General features: G+C 36.7%; 1 protein-coding gene across 1 annotated transcript in view; it reads left to right on the top strand.

Annotated features, from left to right (window-relative positions):
- The window catches only part of si:ch211-158d24.2 (multiple epidermal growth factor-like domains protein 9), a 57,092-nt gene that overhangs the window by 927 nt on the left and 33,751 nt on the right, over window positions 1-22,414 (top strand). Inside the window, exon 2 of the mRNA XM_051669984.1 lies at window positions 13,082-13,280. Coding sequence (XP_051525944.1) covers window positions 13,082-13,280 — 199 coding nt within the window. The remainder of the gene's footprint in view (window positions 1-13,081; window positions 13,281-22,414) is intronic.

Genomic DNA, 22,414 nt, shown 5'->3' with positions numbered 1-22,414 from the left:
TCCATCCATCCATCAATAGTTCCTTTTTCTTTTTTCTTTCCATCATCTATCAATTCATTCATCCAACCTGCTTTCAACCATTTGTTCCTTCCTTCCTTTCTTTTTCATGCCATCCATCCATCCATTCTTCAATCATTAGTTCCTTCTTTCCTTCCTTCCTTTCTTTTTTCTTTCCATCCATCTATCCATCCATCCATCAATCCATCCATCCATCCATGAATCATTAGTCCTTTCCATCCATCCATCATAAGTTCCTTCCTCCCTTTTCCCTTCCTTTTCCATCCATCCATCCATCCTTCAATCAATAGTTACTTCTTCCCTTCCTTTCTTTTTTCTTTCCATCCATCCATCCATCTATCAATTCATCCATCCAATCTGCCTTCAACCATTTGTTCCTTCCTTTCTTTTTCTTGCCATTCTTCAATCATTAGTTCCTTCTTTACTTCCTTCCTTTTTTCTTTCCATCCATCAATTCATTCATCCAACCTGCTTTCAACCATTTGTTCCTTCCTTCCTTTCTTTTTCGTGCCATCCATCCATCCATCCATCCATCCATTCTTCAATCATTAGTTCCTTCTTTCCTTCCTTTCTTTTATCTTTCCATCCATCCATCCATCCATTCTTCAATCATTAGTTCCTTCCTTCCTTCCTTTCTTTTTTCTTTCCATCCATCTATCCATCCATCAATCCATCCATCCATGATTCATTAGTCCTTTCCATCCATCCATCATAAGTTCCTTCCTCCCTTTTCCCTTCCTTTTCCATCCATCCATCCATCCATCCATCCTTCAATCAATAGTTACTTCTTCCCTTCCTTTCTTTTTTCTTTCCATCCATCTATCAATTCATCCATCCAATCTGCCTTCAACCATTTGTTCCTTCCTTTCTTTTTCTTGCCATTTTTCAATCATTAGTTCCTTCTTTCCTTCCTTCCTTTTTTCTTTCATCCATCTATCAATTCATTCATCCAACCTGCTTTCAACCATTTGTTCCTTCCTTCCTTTCTTTTTCGTGCCATCCATCATCCATCCATCCATCCATCCATCCATTCTTCAATCATTAGTTCCTTTTTTCCTTCCTTCCTTTCTTTTTCTTTCTTTCCATCCATCCATCCATCCATCCATTCTTCAATCATTAGTTCCTTCTTTCCTTCCTTTCTTTTTTCTTTCCATCCATCTATCAATTCATCCAACCTGCTTTCAACCATTTGTTCCTTCCCTCCTTTCTTTTTCGTGCCATCCATCCATCCATCAATCCATCCATCCATCCATTCTTCAATCATTAGTTCCTTCTTTCCTTCCTTCCTTTCTTTTTTCTTTCCATCCATCAATCATCCATCCATCCATCCATCCATCCATTCTTCAATGATTAGTTCCTTCTTTCCTTCGTTCCTTTCTTTTTTCTTTCCATCCATCCATCCATCCATCCATTCTTCAATCATTAATTACTTCTTTCCTTCCTTCCTTTCTTTTTTCTTTCCATCCATATATCCATCCATCAATCCATCCATGAATCATTAGTCCCTTCCATCCATCCATCACAAGTTCCTTCCTCCCTTCTTTCCTTCCTTTTCCATCCATCCATCCATTAGTTCCTTCATTCCTTTCTTTTTCTTGCCATCCATCCATCCTTCAATCAATAGTTCCTTCTTATTTCCTTTTTTCTTTCCATCCATCCATCCATCCATCTATCAATCCATCCATCCAATCTGCCTTCAACCATTGTTCCTTCCTTTCTTTTTCTTGCCATTCTTCAATCATTAGTTCCTTCTTTCCTTCCATTCTTTTTTATTTCCATCCATGTATCAATTCATTCATCCAACCTGCTTTCAACCATTTGTTCCTTCCTTTATTTTTCGTGCCATTCATCCATCCATCCATTCTTCAATCATTAGTTCCTTCCTCCCTTCTTTCCTTTCTTTCTTTTTTCTTTCTTTCCATCCATCCATCCATCTATCATAAGTTCCTTCCTCCCTTCCTTCCTTTTCCATCCATCCATCCATCCATTAGTTCCTTCATTCCTTTCTTTTTTGCCATCCATCCATCCTTCAATCAATAGTTCCTTCTTCCTTTCCTTTTTTCTTTCCATCCATCCATCAATCCATCCATCCAATCTGCCTTCAACCATTGTTCCTTCCTTTCTTTTTCTTGCCATTCTTCAATCATTAGTTCCTTCTTTACTTCCTTCCTTTCTTTTTTCTTTCCATCAATCCATTCTTCCATGAATCATTAGTCCCTTCCATCCATCCATCCATCCATCCAAATTAATTGATTAATGTTAAAACTTGACCTTTAATTGTCTTTATTTACATACCATATGATGCAACATACCATGCACATCCTACACTGATGTATAAAACTGGTTAAGTGCTTGTCCACAGCTGTAATGTGGTAAATCATATTATAATGTGATCATACTGGCTCCTCATTGATTGAGTTGCAGGCTGTTTGTGTCCTAGCTACAGTAGTCAGTGATCTATCTGCCCTTGCTTTACTCCTTCTCCATTAAGGAATTCAGGATCTGTGTTTTTACCATCAGCCAGCATTTCCAGGAATATATCCAGCTGTGTTTATTTACAGTACATTCTTATTAGAAAATCTTCAGTAGTATGGTGCAAGTAATAGCTGGTAAGAAGGAATGACCTGGGCTTATCCATTGTGTTCATTTGTAAATGAATCAGGTCACACTGCTAATTAGAGGGAGGACTACATTAATCTTGCAATGGTTGTTTGGATAAACCAATAGTTTTTATGGAAATATCTATAGACTTGGCCTACTTTTCTATAAAAATGCTAAATCCCCAAGACAACAAAACCGACAGTTACCACCAATGCACTGACAAAAGGGTAATTGACCCCTGGTGATGTTACACTGTATAGATGTAGATGTTTGTACAACAGGAAACTTGCACTCACTTTTTAAAAACAACACGAGGCCAATGAAAACCGGCTGGCTCATGAAGGAGCGTTTCAACATAATACCAATCTGGCTAAATTTGCTTTCTTGCAGATCTTCAACCAGATTTCCAGCCCTAATCATGAATTAAAAAAATGATTATTTATACAATATTTGTATAAATATTTCCAGTTCAGTAGAAACAAGCAAGCAAGTGAGTTTTGGTCACTAATGTTTAACCCTTCTCAGCTATTGTTCCTAATGAATAAGGTTATAATCTGGAAACAATGTCCACAAATCTAAAACATGGGACTGTGAAAAGAAAGAGCTAAGGAACACTTTTAGATCAGTTGATTTCAACTTTTTTTGCTTTAGGACCCAGATTTTACAATGGACAATAAAGTGGCGACCCAACAGAATATACCAAAATTGTTTGTTTACAAAAATATACAAAATGTCCTTTAGGGCTGCAACTAACGATTATTTTGATAATCGACTAATCTAACGAAAATTAAAATGATTGACTATTCGGGTGATTATTGCAACGATTAATCATTAGCTCTTAACCGACTATTCACCTTTTCCCCCACCTTAAAAGGTTGTATTAAACATGCTTGCTAACAATAAAGAGGACAAAATCATCTTTTAAAAATACCTCTAAATTTCATTGAATTAAAGGGGAAAAAAACAACTTTTTATTAAGTTTAATTCAGTAAGAATTAACTTTTTGTCTTGTTTTCCATTTAAAATAGTCTAAGAATCCTTAAAACAAGATACATTTACTTGAGAAGCAACATATAAGATATCTAGACTTGCTTTAAGAGAATGTATCTTAAATATACGTGTATTTTGTATACAAGTGTATTTTTTCACTTGGTTATACTTCTGCGAGTGCAGTAAAGACAAAATATACTTGTATTCATGACCTGTTGTTTAAAAGGAAGTATAAATATCTTAATTGCTTCTTCTCAGTTGAATGCATCTTTTTTTTTAAAGGATTTTTAGATATTTTAAAATATTTCTAATATTATATTCTCAGATAACATTTTTTTCTTCTGCAGTATAGCTGCTAAAGAAAATGTACATTGTTTTAAAGGAGTTTTAGATATTTATATTGGAAAACAAGCCAAAACAAAAACAAATCAAAAACGTATTTTGTTGCAGTGTATAATGGGGCCAAGACTTCTCACCTATTTGTTGACTTCAATCCATCTTTAACTCACAAAAAAACAAACTCTCTCTTATTAATAAAGCTGCGTATTGCCAATTTATCCACGATAAGAAATGCACAGTGACACATATATTATGATTCAATATGTCGCAAGCCATCATGTTATAATCTTGCTGTAGCAAGCGCGCGCTCGAGGGACGAGCGTTTTAGTGCAGTTTTAATCTCTCCCCATTAGATTGTGACATTCGCGCAACTCATAGAAGAGGCGCTGACTGCACAGAGAAATGCCAGTTTTGGAGTCTGTAGTTATTTACATAACCTGCTTCCTTATTATTTGAACTCTAATAAGCTATAACGCATTAAATATAACTGCATTAAAGATGTAACGCCGGGGTGTTTCCTTTAAAGACGCTCGTCACGCAAGTTTTGCTTAAGCGGAGCGGCAGCTCCAGCTCCACTTATTCCACAACGAGAGTAAAAAATTTGACTTATTTGGTATTTTTGTATAATTCCCTCATGCTTTGTGATCTACATCACCTGAAGCTGTTTAGAAAGTTTAGTGCGCCATCATTAGAGTTTCATATGATCTCATGTTACGTTAAATTACATCAAACGACTATTCGACAATGAAAATTTTTGTTGACAATTTTTTATTGTCGACATTGTCAATAACATCGACTAATCGTTTCAGCCCTAATGTCCTTCAAATCAAACGAAAATGTATTAATATTACCATATTAACAAGCGAAACTATATTTAATGTAGTCTTTTCTTTTACCGTGCATATCATGGTTTTCAAGGTTAAGGGCATGTCAGGTAGTTTGTCCATGTTGGCATCTGTTTAATTAGGCTACAGCTTCTGTCAATCTATTTGACTGAAATACTGAGTTGTAGAGGACGCACAGATTTTACATCAACAATAAAGATAACGTCAGCGTTTTCTCCTCTTTTGGTAAGTTTTTTATTAATGATCTTAACTATACATGTTTTAGGGTTAGCATTTTATTATTTGCATTTAGCATTGGTTTTTCCCTGCTGTCCGCGACCCTAACAGCGGCTAGAGATAGACCGATAATCGGTTTGACTGATATTTTTAACCGATATTTACAATTTTCCACTTAATCGGTTATCGGTTCTTTAATATCCAGTCTACCGATAATGTTGGACACAAAAGAACAACTGTATATTGCAACTAAAACTAGTCAAATTAATTCTCTGTAGATCATACTCAATAATAGTTTTGTAAAGCAGTTTACCAGAGATTAGTGATAAATGATTTAGTTGTTAATGTACCTAAAAGCAGAAAAAACACAAGAATAAAAAATCAGTTATGCATATTGGTTATCAGACACTTAAACACAAAATAATCAGTATCGTATCGGTCATTAAAAATCAATATTGGTCGATTTCTAGTCATGGCCAACCAGTTAAAGTGGACAAGCAGATATTTCCCACAATTAATAAACAGTCAAGGCTTACTGTCTTATTTGACAATGTTCTCTCAGTGAACACACTTCATAGTACCTTTACATTAAATTTACTCATGGTTATCAATGGAACCGATACATTAATCCATGCAGATGGAGTGAAAAACACATATCATATGAATCGCATCATATATCATGCGTATCACACGTTACATATCATATGAAAATATTTCTTAAACTAATAAAAAAAGCTGCATTTGCTTTTTGCCACTCTTATGTTGATACTGTGTAGAGGAATTTAGCCAAACAGGCATTTAACTGCAAAGTCTGAAATATTCTAATGGAAGCAGATAAATGCATTATGGTATGTATGATTTTAGAGGTGAGAGAGTTTGACCTACATCCTAGCAGCTGTGCATTAGATAGCACAGTGAACTCTGTTTACCCCCTGCACTGGAGCTTTTGTAATGGAGTGGTGGGACTAATGCCAGTCCCATTGAAACTAATAGACAGCGGAATATGTTTGCTTCCAATGGAATTCTGAAATATCTATATCGACACACTAAGTGATATGGATTTCTGAACACACACATATGCCAGACACCTTGTCATGTGTTATTTCTTTTGTTTTCTGATATCCAGGGGTTGGCTTGTCTTTATTCATAGCTAACATTGAACAGCTCCCTTTTATACATTTGCAGTAAAACAAATCACTATGTTTATGTTTTTTTATTTATTTTTTTATTCACTTGCGGTTCATTATCATTCCAAGGTTGTGTTAGTAAATTAAGCCACAACAAAAAATTGACCTCACATCAAAGGGTCATCTTCTTGGATGGCTCTGTTGTAATCTCGCGCTGTCATATTGAGTATTTTCATAATATTGTCATAAATAGATGAGTCTGGTAGGCACCCTCATTTACATGGATGTATGTATAATCTTTCAGACTGGGATCTGTAATCTTCTTAACCAAAACCCTCCACAGCCCCCCTCAGAAGGTGTTTACGTACACACTCCACAGCTCTGTGTGTCAGAAGGTGCGTCGGTCTCTGCATACAAATTATGTTTTTCCCTCAGCCAGTGCCCCTCTGGGTGACCCGCTGCAGTAAATCTAGTGAAATAGGTTCTTGGGGACGGAGGCATGAGAGGTTCAAAGAAAGACATCTGGCTGAATATTTCACCCAAAAATTTAAATTCTGTCATCATTTATTCACCCCCATGTTGTTCCGAACCCATATGACTTTCTTTCTTCCATGGAACACAAAAGGAGATGTTAATCTCAGTCACCTTTTTCATTGTGTGGAAAAAAAAGAAAATCTCCTTTTGTGTTTTTATGGAATAAAAATATTTCACATGTGTTTGGAAAAACATGAGTGTGAGTAAATGATGACAGAACTGTTATTTTTGGGGTGAACTATTCCTAAAATATAGATAACTGCTGTGTAAAGTATCTTCAGTCCAATGCATTAAACCCTTGCTGAGCATGCCATTGTCATTGTTATTGTTGACACTACACTAAAAATGTTCTTTAATTGATGTGACTGAGTGCATTGATTATTAGAGTTCAACCGATTATAGATTTTGCCAATACCAGTAATTCAGAAGACAAAGCAGATTTTAAATTAAAAGGCCAATAGATAAATCATTATATTGAATTAGGGGTGAGCAGTGTCACAGTATTGGTAATTTTATATCACAGTAGTGATATATATCACAATATACTGGAAATTTAACCCAAAATGGTTTATATATTACCTAACCATAGGGTGATGCTTATTTCTCAGTAATGTAGTGCATTAAATACTTCCCAAATAAAAATGAGGCTACTTCATATCTATTGATATTTTCTATTTATTAGGACCTTGATGAATACAAACTAAAAGATAAGATTATTCATAATAGCAAAAATTACCAGTTTTTACGTTATCTGATAGTTTCAAAAGCTGCTATTATTGTTAATAATCACAAAAAAATATTAATTATTTGGCTTGACGAAGCCATCATGCTGTTATTTTACAGACTTTTGGGGTTTTTCCATAATCCCGGTTTGGGATCTAGCCGGGATTTCCAAAATCCAGGCTTGGGAATCTATTCTAATCTATTCCAATTTTCCCGGCTTGTATAGCTAGTGCATATGCACATTCCAGAGTTGATTGACAGGTGACGTCTGTCAAAAGGTGATTGGATCTTTTAACTATAAGGCGGGACTTCCTTTCTACATCTGTTGTCCGCTGGGCGCTCGGAGCTCCTTGGTTGAGCGTTCCAATTTCTCCCATTTATTTGAATATAAGTGGCCCATCTCTGCTAAATAATCTCTGTTGTAACTGCTACTACAGCTTTCAAGCTACATCCACCAAATTTGGCACAGACATTCAAACTGTTCTGTATCAAACGTTTTATGAAATGGAGAATGAAAAATCTGAAAAATCCCATAGACTTTAATTGACAGAATGTTCAAACTGGCCAACAGAATGCTCGGTAATTCAAACTCCAATTGTCAAAAAATTCAAATGTAAACAAACACACACAAGGCCTGTAATATCATGTTTTTAGGTTCCAATACAAATATATCCATCTTTCTATTAGGGATGTGCGGAACGACTAATTTCACTGATGTTTAAACGGAATTTTGAAGTCGACTAGTCTAAAAAGAAACCAACCTTCAGAAAACAGTAAAAAAAAAAAAAATGTTTATGTGAACCATTTAAAATACTTAATCTATTCCAAATCTGATGCTAAATTCCACCGGAAAGGTGAAATGAAACCTGGTATCTGCTCCAGATATCCTCTTTTTAAAAGAATATTTGTATTATTAATTCTATTTAAAAAATGTAACATTAATATGACAGTAATTTAAGCGCAGCCTTTGTAAAAATGTAAAGCCAAACGTAAATGTGTAAAAATGTTGATCAGTTTAATGGGGGGAAATATTAACTGACTAGTAATTCCAGTGTCGACTAGCCACATCAGAACCGTTTAGTCAACTAGTCTCGCACATCCCTACTTTCTAAGGTTTTATCTTCAGGTCTACTTGACTATCTATTTATTTTTCCAAATGTTCAGAAAAGGCTTTGTCAAGCCAACATCAAAGTTTTTTTGACAAACTTACCTATCTTTATTGTCTTATTATATCAATAGGCTACCAGCTGGGAGGAAGGTTTTACAGTGCATCCGGAAAGTATTCACAGCGCTTCACTTTTTCCACATTTTGTTATGTTACAGCCTTATTCCAAAATGGATTAAATTCATTATTTTCCTCAAAATTCTACAAACAATACCCCATAATGACAACGTGAAATAAGTTTGTTTGAATCTTTGCAAATTTATAAATACAATAAAAAAAATAAATAAATTAAAAAAAATCACATGTACATAAGTATTCACAGCCTTTGCTCAATACTTTGTTGAAGCACATTTGGCACCAATTACAGCCTCAAGTCTTTTTGAGTATGATGCTACAAGCTTGGCACACCTATTTTTGGGCAGTTTCTCCCATTCTTCTTTGCAGGACCTCTCAAGCTCCATCAGGTTGGATGGGGAGCATCGGTGCACAGCCATTTTCAGATCTCTCCAGAGATGTTCAATCAGGTTCAAGTCTGGGCTCTGGCTGGGCCACTCAAGGACATTCACAGAGTTGTCCTGTAGCCACTCCTTTGTTATCTTGGCTGTGTGCTTAGGGTCGTTGTCCTGTTGGAAGATGAACCTTCACCCCAGTCTGAGGTCCAGAGCACTCTGGAGCAGGTTTTCATCAAGGATGTCTCTGTACATTGCTGCATTCATCTTTCCCTCGATCCTGACTAGTCTCCCAGTTCCTGCCGCTGAAAAACATCCCCACAGCATGATGCTGCCACCACCATGCTTCACTGTAGGGATAGTATTGGCCAGGTGATGAGTGGTGCCTGGTTTCCTCCAGACATAATGCTTGCCATTCAGGCCAAAGAGTTCAATCTTTGTTTCTCATGGTCTGAGAGTCCTTCAGGTGCCTTTTGGCAAACTCCAGGTGGGCTGTCATGTGCCTTTTACTGAAGAGTGGCTTCCGTCTGGCCACTCTACCATATAGGCCTGATTGGTGGAGTGCTGCAGAGATGGTTGTTCTTCTGGAAGGTTCTCCTCTCTCCACAGAGAAATGCTGGAGCTCTGTCAGAGTGACCATCGGGTTCTTGGTCACCTCCCTGAACAAGGCCCTGCTCCCCCGATCGCTCAGTTTGGCCAGGCAGCCAGCTCTAGGAAGAGTCCTGGTGGTTCCAAACTTCTTCCATTTATGGATGATGGAGGCCACTGTGCTCATTGGGACCTTCAATGCTGCAGAAATTTGTCTGTACCCTTCCCCAGATCCGTGCCTCGATACAATCCTGTCTCGGAGGTCTACAGACAATTCCTTGGACTTCATGGCTTGGTTTGTGCTCTGACATGCACTGTTAACTGTGGAACCTTATATAGACAGGTGTGTGCCTTTCCAAATAATGTCCAATCAACTGAATTTACCACAGGTGGACTCCAATCAAGTTGTTGAAACATCTCAAGGATGATCAGTGGAAATAGGATTCACCTGAGCTCAATTTTGAGTGTCATGGCAAAGGCTGTGAATACTTATGTACATGTGATATTTTTCATTTTTTATTTTTTATAAATTTGCAAAGATTTCAAACAAACTTATTTCACGTTGTCATTATGGGGTATTGTTTGCAGAATTTTGAGGAAAATAATGAATTTAATCCATTTTGGAATAAGGCTGTAACATAAAATGTGGAAAAAGTGAAGCGCTGTGAATATTTTCCAGATGCACTGTATATAACAGAGGTGATGCTACTCAGGAATTGGAATGGGTAAACAATGAATATCCTCTCGCCTGGCTTGGATTTCTGCCCTCTGATCTAAATGACCCACCAAAAGAGCATAAGCCCTCCCTTCGTGGCTGCTTTGGGTACAAGCGGATGAACAAAGGATGCTGTATAAAAACATGTATTACATGAAAGAAGGATTCAAATGTACTCAGATTTCCATTTTTACAAATATAGCCCACTTTGCTTTGTGAGATCAAATACTTTTCTTAATAGAATCATCTTAGATTATCTTGGACAGATGAGACAAGGAGGCGCAATCGCACACATAATGAGGTGGGATTTTGAAGTCACTCATTTTATTGACATTCAAAACATGTGCAACTAACTACATTCTAGATCTAACTGCAGCAGGACACAACCTCCAAATGTTGCTGGTAAACTCAATAATGCTGAACCAAATAGTCACCAGACTGAATTCAGATCAATATTCAAATATTTCAGCAACACCACGGGAACTTCCTCTTCTATTTAGTTGCAGATGCTGTAGGTTTGTAATTACACAAGCTTCAGTTGTTCTCAGCAGCTGGTATTTAGTTGAAATGGACCCAACTGACAGACATTTTTTCATCATTTACTCAGCCTTATGTTGTTCTAAATTCATTTGACTTTCTTTCTGTAGAACACACAAGATGTTAGGCATACTATTTACCCAGATTGTTTTACAATGAAAGGGGAGACACTGTCAAGTTCCAAAAAACACAATAAAAATAGTCCATGTGACTCGTCCGCTATATCCCAAGTTCTCTAAATCCATACAATATCTTTAAGGAACAGACTGAATTTCTGTTGTTATTCACTGATAATCTTCCCCTTCACTGCAGCTTTCAAATCTCATTTATTGTTGTGTATATTTTAATATGACGTGTCAAGAGCCATCTGTTGCAACATGCAGACCACTTTTATGGTGTTTTTTTTAGTCACTTTTGGAACTCGACAGTATCGGTCCCCATTCAATTTCATTGTATGAAAAGGAGCTGCATGAAAATGCTCTTTTGTGTTCCACAGAAGAAAGAAAGTCATACAGTTTGGAAAGACGTAACATAACCCTTTAACTCAACACAACTAATTCCCTGTCAAGCCTATACATTCTTTCTCTGTTGTCTTACATCCTCTCCTGCATACTAAAGATGTAAGCTCTCACAGTCTAATATCAACTTAATGAGCTATCAAAGAATCAGGCCAGAGGGAGTCATTCATTATAGCTGGCAGAGATCAAGATGGAGGAGTGAGGCCTAATGGACATGATGGAGAAATGTACTGAAGAGCAGTTCACCATGTCTTTCTACATTGCTTGCAGTGTCTAAGGAAAATAAATACCAGACATATGGGGTGACCTTGTCTGCATTTTATCAGTGTTATATAAAGTATCCATTTGTCATAAAAGTAAAGATACCTTCATGGAAATTAACTCAAGTAAAAGTTAAAGTAGCTCATGAGAAAACGACTTAAGTAACTGATATTAAATTTACTTAAGTATCAAAATTACAAGTAAATTGCATAAATTACAGAACAGTTCATTAAACCCATGGCAACTTATTTGATTGGTGGTGCTCATCATTTACTCACCCTCATGCCATCCCAGATGTGTGTAACTTTCTTTCATCTGCAGAACACAAACAAAGATTTTAGAAGAATATTTCAGCTCTATAGGTCAATTCAATGTATGTGCATGGTGGCCAGATATTTCAAGCTACAAAAAGTACATTAAGGGAGCATAAAGTTATCCATACTTCTACAGTGGTTAAATCCATGTCCTCTAAAGCGATTCAGTTGGTTTTGGGTGAGAACAAACCAAATTGTAACACATTTTTTACTGTATATCTTGCCTTTGCAATCTCTAGGCACGATCATGAATCCATGCTTGATTTCACTTCCTAGTGCTTGATGAGTGCGCAGAGCCCTAGATGGCGCTATAGGAAGCGTAATCGAGCTTGAAATCATGATCGCCAAGGAGACTGCTAATGTCAAAATTTATAGTTGAAAAAGGAGTTATATTTTGGTCTATTCTCACCCAAAACCAATTGGATCCATTCAGAAGACCACTGGAGTGTTATGGATTACTCTTATGCTGCATTTATGTGCTTTTTGGAGTGACTTACATAACTGCGATATTCTTCTGAAAATCTTTTTTTTGTTTGTGTTTTGCAGAAATAAATTAAAGTAATACAGACTGATCGCACATAACTTCATTATTACACAGTTTTCATAATGTTTAAGCCTAAATGTATCAAATTAATTAGTCAAAAAAATAAATACATTTAAACTCACATGAGCAGTTTCTTGTCATACCCAGTGGAGACAGAGGACGGAACATGTAATCTGGCACGTGCTTCGCTTGTGATTTTGATTTTGATTCGTGATTTGCAAAACGAATCATTCAGACCGCTTTTTGAATTGTTTTGTTCATTTCAAAGGAATCAAATTTTACACATTTTACAAATGATTCTTTCAACGAATCTCACATCACTATCGCGATCTGCATGCATTTATGCATGTACAGCTGTTATTTTTTTGCGGTGTTCAGTCGCAAAAGTAACGAAAGGATCTGGAGAATTTATTGGAGTAAAAGTATCAATTTTCTCTTCAAAATGTAGTGAAGTGAAAGTACTTAAGTACAGTAACGAAGGATATGTACTTCGTTACTATACACCTCTGCGTTTTATATAAATATTTGATGAACTGAACATTAGCAGTCTTTGGTGGCCAAAAATGCATAAGAAATATTTTCTCTGTGTCTCTGAAGAGCTAGTGTGTAACTGCAGTGGAGAGGGCGTGTCAGACCCTGACGAGTGTGACCGTGAGACGGGTCAGTGTGATTGTATGCCGGGATACACTGGGCTGGACTGTGAGGAGTGTGAGGAAGATCACTTCACCAACGGCACAATTGGATGTCTCCCCTGCGCATGCGACTCATTTGGCGCAGTCAGCTCAAGCTGTGACAGGTAAGAGGCATTGTGGGAATGTTGCTGCGGATTTTTTATTTTTTTTTATTTTTATTTTTAGTTTACAGATTTACAGTAGTTGAAAAGTGAAAGATATATAATGTAAAAAAAAAAAAAATGAACTTTTGGGGGATCTGCTCAGACAATTGATTTTATTTTTATTAAATTCTTGTCTTACTATATTTGGTGTCTTCTTAAAGGGATAGTTCATCCAAAAATGAAAATTCTCTCATTATTTACTCACCCTCATGAAATCCCAGGTGTGTATGAAAAATAGAAAAAATATCTCTGTTCTCATGTTTTTTCAAATGCCAATGCGATTACGTTACATGCGCGAACCGCTGCTGACCTGAAGCATGATTTAATGTTAAAAAAATTACTTAAATATTAATCTTTTTCGCACCAAAAGTTATCGTATCGCTTTAGAAGATATTAATTTAACCGCTGCAGTTGTATGGATGACATTTATGCTGACTGTCTGTGATTCTTGGAGCTTCAAAAGAGAAATCTCCATTCACTTGCATTTTAAGGACCTACTGAGCTGAGATATTTTTCAGTTTTTCTTCAAATGTATTCTGGTGAAGAAAGAAAGTCATACATATTGGGAATATCATGAGAGTGAGTAAATAATGAGAGAATTTTCAATTTTGGGTGAGCTATCCCCTTGATTGTTATCATACAAATTCCATTTGTCCCAGTCCTCGACTGCTGTGTGCATTTTTAATTTCCCTTTTTGATTTGTAACTTGTAGCCCCTTATAAATATGCCCAATTTTTTTTAGAGGAAACAATTTTCCTAAAAATGTATGTCCTCATATGGGGACAGCAGGACTAAGTTGTGAAATTTTAAATAATACAAAGCTATAGAAAGTCAGATTTATTATAAACAAATGGTTGATTATGTTTCCAGGAGTGTTGGTTATTCATGTTTTTAAGATGTTACAGACATTACAGCTGATTTTCTGTTAAGCTGCTTTGGAATAATATATATTGGGTATAGCACATATGAAAAACTATACAAAAACATTTATTTGACTAGATTTAACTTTTATGTTACAATGTTTTTTTTCTTCTTTGGCAATGTTCAATGTTCTCTCTTCGCTCTATCAAACAAACAAGTAATATCCAGTGCTGAAGCGTTTTAGCAATTAGAAATTAGCATAATTAATTCTGATACAAATAATGGCCAACATTGTCCAATCACTGCCAAACATGTTAAAATAAAATTTAGCATTATAAATTGTGAATCTTCAGTATGTACTGATTATCATTGTCCCATAACTGCCAGCCATGTTGAGTGGTGCAAACATCATCTGCAGCCTGAAACTGGATGGTAGGAGTGAATGCACTTGGTTGCATAGGAAAGCTATAGGATGCTCCCTTGCTCCCTATTTAGTGAACAACATAACCTCCAGTGTGCTGTCTGTCTGCACAGGTTTAAGAACAGTTTGAAATGCACCTCTTCATCCTAAGAAAGTCACACGAGGTTTGAGACAGCATGAGGATGAGTAAATGATGGGAGAATTTTTATTTTGGGGTGAACTAATTGTAAATCAGATCTTCCGTATAATAGATTTCTTTAACAATTTCAACCCAGTGGCTCATACCATTTATTGGTAAGAGTCTTTTTACATGTTATAAGTAATATCTTTTCAAGATTCTTATTATCTAAAAATGTTATTTAAAATGTTCTCATGGTAGATTGTTGGAAATTCCCTTTGCGTATGCCCAAATATTTTCAAACATGATTGAACAGTGTTCCAGAATCTGTAACTTTTTGACAGTTCCTTTCTATGAAAGTTTAAGCTTCAGCATTTTAATGCCAAGGATATCTAGGCAACAAAGTACAAACTATTTTACTGACATCTACTGTATCTTAGCAATATGATTGTTGCTATTTGTGTAATCAAACTTTGTAAAAGAACCATTTGTTATAAAGAGAGAAAATTCTTATTTTAACTAGGCATAAAAAAAAATAAAAAGAATGTGACGATACCAATATCACATTATTTAGAACAACATCTGCTGATACACTGATACCGATAGTTTGGTGGTTCTGCTTTTTTCAGTGATTGCTTATTTCAAATCACTGATAAAAAAACTTTTTTCTATCTCCCTCTCTCTTCATGTCTTCCATGTTTGAGTAACTGGTCCCTGTTATAAACAAAACACAGAAACAAAAGCACATAATTAATTCACACTAACTGAATTGTGAATGATTAAACTCGTCTCTTTGTAGTTGAAGCAGCCTCCGATTTAGCTTTAACAAACTTGTCATGTTTCTTGCTATGCTGAGCTTTTAAGTGAGTAATCAAAGTAGTTTTGTAAACATTTTAACGGTAGTTTCACCTCATGAAATTCTATCAGTGCAAAGCTTAGAAATAGCAGCTCTGCTGTCATTGTTGCCCATTTCAAAGTAATTAAACAAAAGAGACATTTTCTTTCACACGCAGCACAAGTTATAGGCTATTTGATGCATTTTTCCACCCCCTTTCGACAGGAAATAATCAGCCGTGACAACTGGCTGATGTCCCACGCTCTCCCAAAGGAAAAAAAGATTATTGCATTTGCTTTTAACGACCGATACTGATGTTTGGCCGACATATATAATTTTTTTTTTTTTTATATTCAGTTATTGGTTTTATGCTGATATATATTCTTGAATAGTGTTTTTAGCTACATTTGTCACATGTTGCTAACTTCAAGGGACAGTTTTCTCCCCAAAATATACATCCACACACTCGCACAGCAGATGATAAAACAGATTAGCTCGGAAAAGCAATCCCGTATTGCCCCTTTCTCCCACAAACTTTGATTATACTTGGTATGGGCGAAATAATTGGGACATATCACTTGCCTGTTGGCATATTTCTGCTGTGCTTTAATTGTTTGGTGGGGTTTTTGCTATGTTTACTTGGAGACATGCTGATTATTGCCAGTTTGAGCCTAATGAAATGGTGTTTCTTGCAGGGAGCAGATTGTAGTGATCCCAGCCTGTTATGGTACAAGACCATTAAGTAATTGGCTTTTAGAGTCTATGACCAAAGCCAGGATTAAGCCCAAGTTTGTGCATTTTTCAAAGGAGAATTGGACAGTTTTGTTTTCAAAGTATAATAATATATTTGATGTGATCTTATTTTCACTCAGAAATATCAGTATGAAACTGCAGTATATATGACCATATTTTGAAGGGGAGATGAGAGAGAAAATGAGGAGGGAAAGAGAGAAGCCAATTCACCCTTACATTATGAAGGTCACATTTTATAATCTGTTATATAACTTCCCCAAAATCTCTCAAGCAATGACTCTCTTTTATTGGAGAAATAGTTTATACTTAACCATGCAAGATGCTTAGATAAAACACAACATTTTGCCACTGTCAATTTCAGCACTCAAATAGGCCACCATATTTTAACACAGTAATAAAGCTTTGAAGCTTAAATGGTCTTTATAATGAATCTTCTTCTTCTAATAATAATAATAATACTGTGCTTGGGAGGCTCATTTTCTGCCTGTTTCAGGTAGGTAAGAGTTCTGTGTGTGAAATCTCAGCTCTGCTGATGCTGGTATCCTACTGTGTTCATACCTAAAGAGCTCCACAGGGAAATTATAACAACCAATATGCATCCAGTGTGAATTAACAAGCCTTGAATTAACATAATAGCCATATCAAAATTTAACTTGATGTAATTGTTGTAAGAAGAGATATGATAAGCTTGCAATCAAACTATGAAGTGCCTGTTTTAAGGTCTGATGTGTCATCAGTGCTGGGTGGATTACTTGTGATTTGTAGTCAGGTACTGATTACAAATTACATGACAAAAAATGCAATCAGTAACATTATCTCATAGATTACATTTTTGGTAATCTAATCTGATTACTTTGGATTACTTTTGGATTACTTTCAACCGAGTTCTGCATGGTTTAATCGTTTGAGTGGTGCTTATGTCCACAAATTCAGATACATTATTGCAAATGTCAAAATATGAAGGAAGTTTTCATATTTTCATGTTTCCTTCCATAATGCTGATAGAGGTCAAGGTCCTTCATCAATGGCAGACTCAAATATGTTTGAGTTTAACAGGCATTTATTACTGGAGTTTCTAAAATTATGGACAAGTTCCCGGAGCACATTAACACAAATGTGGTCATGCAATTTCACCATTTTACAAACGGCATCCACATGTAGTAAGATCAGACCAAATCAGACCAGTTATATTTGTGAATCAGCATCACAAAAAAATCTCAAAGTTATCACTACACCAAAAGTGCATTCATATAATTTTTTTTGGCTGACTACAATTGCAATTTAAGAAACTAAAAATAACTTTACAGCGCTAATCCAACTGAATATGAAATTATGTGTATTTGTGCATTTTGATGCGTTTGATGGACAAAACCCTTCCAAAGACTTTGCGACATGGTTATATTACACACAGAGTGATAATTCAAATAATTGAAGAAATTTGTTTGAGTTGGTTAGATTTGTGATGTAAGGTAAAACAATAACCGCAAACATATCATCAAATGCCTCTTTTGATTTGATGTAGAATCCTTCACAGTTGACAGGATATTCACTTTTGGAAGGTAGAGTTTACATTGCACAGTGATGTTTTTGCCCTGTGTCTCCATAAAAATATATTATCTCTATAGATCCAGTGGTTAAATGCTGAGGTAGACTGCTCCATCTTCACCTGGCTGGCTCGTAGCGAGTATCAGTTCTGAGTGCAATACACATAACCCTCCCCCTCTCTTCCGAAAACACTCGAAGACTGTAATGTTGTGCAGGCAGGTAGATCAGGAACAGAACTAGATGATGACGAGACTGATCAAGTGACGAACCTAAGTGCAGTTTTATTTACAAAGTGCAATCCAAAAACGTGCAAAACAGATTATAAACAAGAACTATTTCCTTGGTGCAATGATGGACCTGGAGTTTGGGGCAGGGGAAGACTTGGGCCATGAGACAGGGACACAATGGGACCAGACTGGGCTGGGGACCATGGGGGATCAGAGGGCCCTGGAGACCATGGTGATCTATGTGACCAGGGCAGAGCTGGCGATGGAGCTGCTGAAGGTGGAGACCCAGGGGGCAGAGCAGCTGGAGGTGGAGACCCAGGGGATGGAGCCACTGGAGGCAGAGACACAGGGGGCAGGGTGGCTTGGCATAGCGGGTCAGACATGGCGACTTGGCATGGTGGGTCAACATGGCTTGACAAGGCAGATGTGACAACATGGCTTGGCATGGCAGGCGTGACAACATGGCTTGGCATGGCAGGCATGACAACATGGCTTGGCATGGCAGGCGTGACAACATGGCTTGACGAGGCTTGATACTCACTGTAGGCATACTCATCAGCTCCTACAGTGAAGTTAGATCCACTCAGTAGAAGGGCATAATCAATCAATTCAGCCAAAGTCCATGTAATTTGGCCTTGAGGCAAACAAGACTTGATTGGCTCCTCTAGTCCAAAACTGAAAATGACCTACAGAGCAACATCATTAAAGTTAACCTCACTGGCCAAATCACAAAAGTCCACCACAAAGTCCTCGAGGGGACGATTGCCCTGGCGGAGATGCATGAGTGCAACTGCTGGGTTCATGTTGTTCAGTCAGGTATTCTGTAATGTTCTGGTAGATCAGGAACAGGATTAGGCCACGACGAGACTGATCAAGTGACGAACCCAAGTGCAGTTTTATTTACAAAGTGCAATCCAAAAACGTGAAGGTATAAAAGCAATAAAAGAAAACAAAACAGATTATAAACAAGAACTATGACTATAGCTTAGCGTGACTATAAACAAAAACCATGAACTCGAATCAACAGCAACATTACACAAACAATACCTGACAAAGAACAAAGGCAGACATGAGGGTTTAAATATACAGACATGGGGGAAAAATATTACAAAACAACCAATAACAAAACTGGAACCAATTATTAGGAACCAATAAGAACAAAAAACATGAAACATGGTGGGAACAGGAAATTACATGACAGAATCAGAATGAGCTTTATTGACAGGTATGCTTACACACACAAGGAATTTGTCAAGGTGGCAGAAGCTTCCAGTGCAAGAGAATGCAACCATATATACATACATACAAATGTATACATTTAAACAAATATAGTGACATAAAAAGAGAAAAATAAGATATAACAGATAAGAAAAGAGAAATACACAATAGAGCAATAATGTTGTTTGAATATTTGGTCACACTTTATATTAGGTGGCCTTAACTACAATGTAATAACATTAAATACATACAAGACTATGTATTTACTGTGTAACTACATGTTGTTCTGCAAAATTCCCACATTTGCTGCTACTGAGGTGTAGGTACGGGTAGGTTTAGGAGTTAGGGTAGGATTAGGATTAGAGGTTGGAGTTAGGTTTTGGGGTAAGTGTTGGGTAAGGGTTAGGGGTAAAGTTAACAATGTAACTACAAATTTAATTAAATGCAAGTACTTTAAATGTAATTACAATGCAACAAAATGGATGTACATAATAAGTACATTGTATCAAATGTACATAGTACAAAGTTCATAGTAGTTAAGGCCACCTAATATAAAGTGGGTCTGGATATTTTATATACAGATATTCAGTTATGTGCAGGTGATGTAATGTATTGAAGAAGAGGTAGGATATGTTAAAAAATATAAATGAAATATGATATAAGTAGGAATGGATGGATTGAATATTGTACATGTTTGTATTGACAAAAGGAAAGTATTTGGAGGCAATTTTAACTGTTCATGAAGTGGATGACATGAGGGAAAAAACTGTTCCTGTGCCTGGCTGTTCTGTTGCTCAGTGCTATGTAGCGCTGACCAGAGGGCAACAGTTTGAAAAGGAAGTGTGCTGGTGAATAGGGTTAAATAAGTCCTAGTAGGAATGCACATATCCTCACAGAAAATGATATATGATGTCACAGTATCTGTCGTCCAGGTCATTGGCTGCAGCCTCAAAAAACACTCCAATCAGTGCAGTCAAAGCAGGCTTGTAGTTCCAGCTCTGCTTCATTGGTCCAGTCCTTACTACAGGTTTAGCTGATTTTAGTTTCTGTCTGTAGATTGGAAGATGAACCAGACAGTGATCAGAGAGTCCCAAAGCTGCTCGTAGGACAGAGTGATATGCATCCTTTATTGTTGTGTAGCAATGATCCAGTCTATTTCTCTCTCTAGTGGGGCATGTAATGTGCAGTCTGTATTTGGGCAGTTCACGTGTGAGATTTGCCTTGTTAATATCTCCAAGAATAATAATAAGTGAGTCCAGGTATTGTTGCTCCGTGTTTGTGATGTGATCAGTCAGCTGTTGCAGGGCTGCACTCACACGTGTGGAGGAAAATAAACACTCACAAGAATACACAAGGAAAACTCCCGCGGCGAGTAGAAAGGCTTACAGTTTACGAAGAGCACCTCTTAATTAGGACAGCACATCTTCTTCAGCGTTGTTACATCTGTAAACCAACATTTGATGTAAAAACACATTCCACCGCCTCTCGTTTTCCCCATTAACTACCGATAGGTGTAATGCCCTGTCCGTAATGGCTTCACTCAGCCAGGTTTCCGTGAAGCACAAAGCAGCAGAATTTGCAAAGTCCTTATTTTTTCGGATGAGGAAAAGTAATTCATCCGTTTTATTTGGAAGAGAGAAGAGATTCGCTAGATGGATGCTTGGCAGCACGGTTCGAAAGCAGTGCTGTCGGATCTTGACCAGCATGCCGGCTCGCTTCCCACATTTGCGTCTTTTAATGCGCTTGTACAGCACTGCTGCTCCTCCGACTAAAATGTCCAACAGAACGTCCTAATAATTAAAAACTGGTAAAAGATTGTCTGGCGTGTGCTGCCGAATACTCAGCAGCTTGTCTCTGGTAAAAGTAGACAAGACACATGACAAGAAAAAGGAACAGGAAGCATGAACTAAACTATGAAATAAAAGACATGAAAACAAAACATGAACAAAAACACAACTAGACGTGACAAAGACTTACCGAATGTATTTCAGCAGTGTGCTGATTTAGAATGAAAAATGTAAAAGATTGAAAAAAGACAATGATTAGGATGATCAATAAATTATTAACAATTTACTGCCGTTGCCTTGTTAATATGTAATCATGTAATCTATAAAAAATAACTGTAGTCTGATTATGAGTATTTTTTTAAAGTAATGTATTACAATTACAAGTAATTGGGGTTAATAATATGATTAGGTAATCCAGATTACATGTAATCCATTACTACCCAGCACTGTGTGTCATGCTCATGTAAACCCTTAAAATGTTTGTGATTTTGTGTGTTGAAGGAATTTTCAAGGGAAAGAACATGTGTAATTATTAATCCTACAGGACTGGTTTCAATTCTAGACCCAGACATAACAGAACAGCGTTGTTTTGGGACTTGGTTATAATATGGTAAGACAGTATCTCTGGCCAAGATTGTGTGTTTATTCTGTCTGACTCTGATGATGCAAGAAAGGATTATAAATATTATGTTGTGTGTGAGGTAAATCAGTTCTACCTCTCGGTTTGGTGCTTCGTCTTACCACATTGACTTTCAATTACATGCCACATATCTTTCTGTTTGTATCTTTTAATTGCATTTCTTTATTAATGTATGGCTTTCGTCCTGTTACAGTATAGTGGAGACCAAGGCTTGTTGTCACATTTTTTACTACAGTGAATATTTCTCAGGGTAAGTGTATATTTGAAAGTTGATTTCTGCATATCCACATACCTTAAAGCTTTGGCTACAAAAAAAGGCTATTGAACATATTAACAGATATTGCCCAGGGGAAAAAAGTTTGTTGAACAAATTTAAAACTTTCAGTAAAACTTTGCCTTCATAATAGTCGGACTTAGTATAAATTGGACTTTTGACTACAACTATTATTGTTACTGAGAGATAGTCCCCCTTACAACAACCTAAACTTTCTGCAAATTTGCCACAAGTTTGCCACTCGTTATTTTCAAAATGAGCTTGTGATTCGCCAAAAATTTTTGCCAGAAGTTTGCAGCTCTTACCCACTAGAGGTGAACCTCTGACAAACTTTAGGCAACATTGGACAATTTGCCGCAAGTTTACCGCAAAGCTCATTTGCATGTGAGAATTATCAGTGGCGAATTTGCGGCAAA

The sequence above is a fragment of the Myxocyprinus asiaticus genome, chromosome 33 (genome assembly GCF_019703515.2).
Source record: "Myxocyprinus asiaticus isolate MX2 ecotype Aquarium Trade chromosome 33, UBuf_Myxa_2, whole genome shotgun sequence".
Lineage (NCBI taxonomy): Eukaryota > Metazoa > Chordata > Actinopteri > Cypriniformes > Catostomidae > Myxocyprinus > Myxocyprinus asiaticus.
Note: the sequence above shows the minus strand (reverse complement) of the source record. Positions and strands in the feature narration are given on the sequence as shown.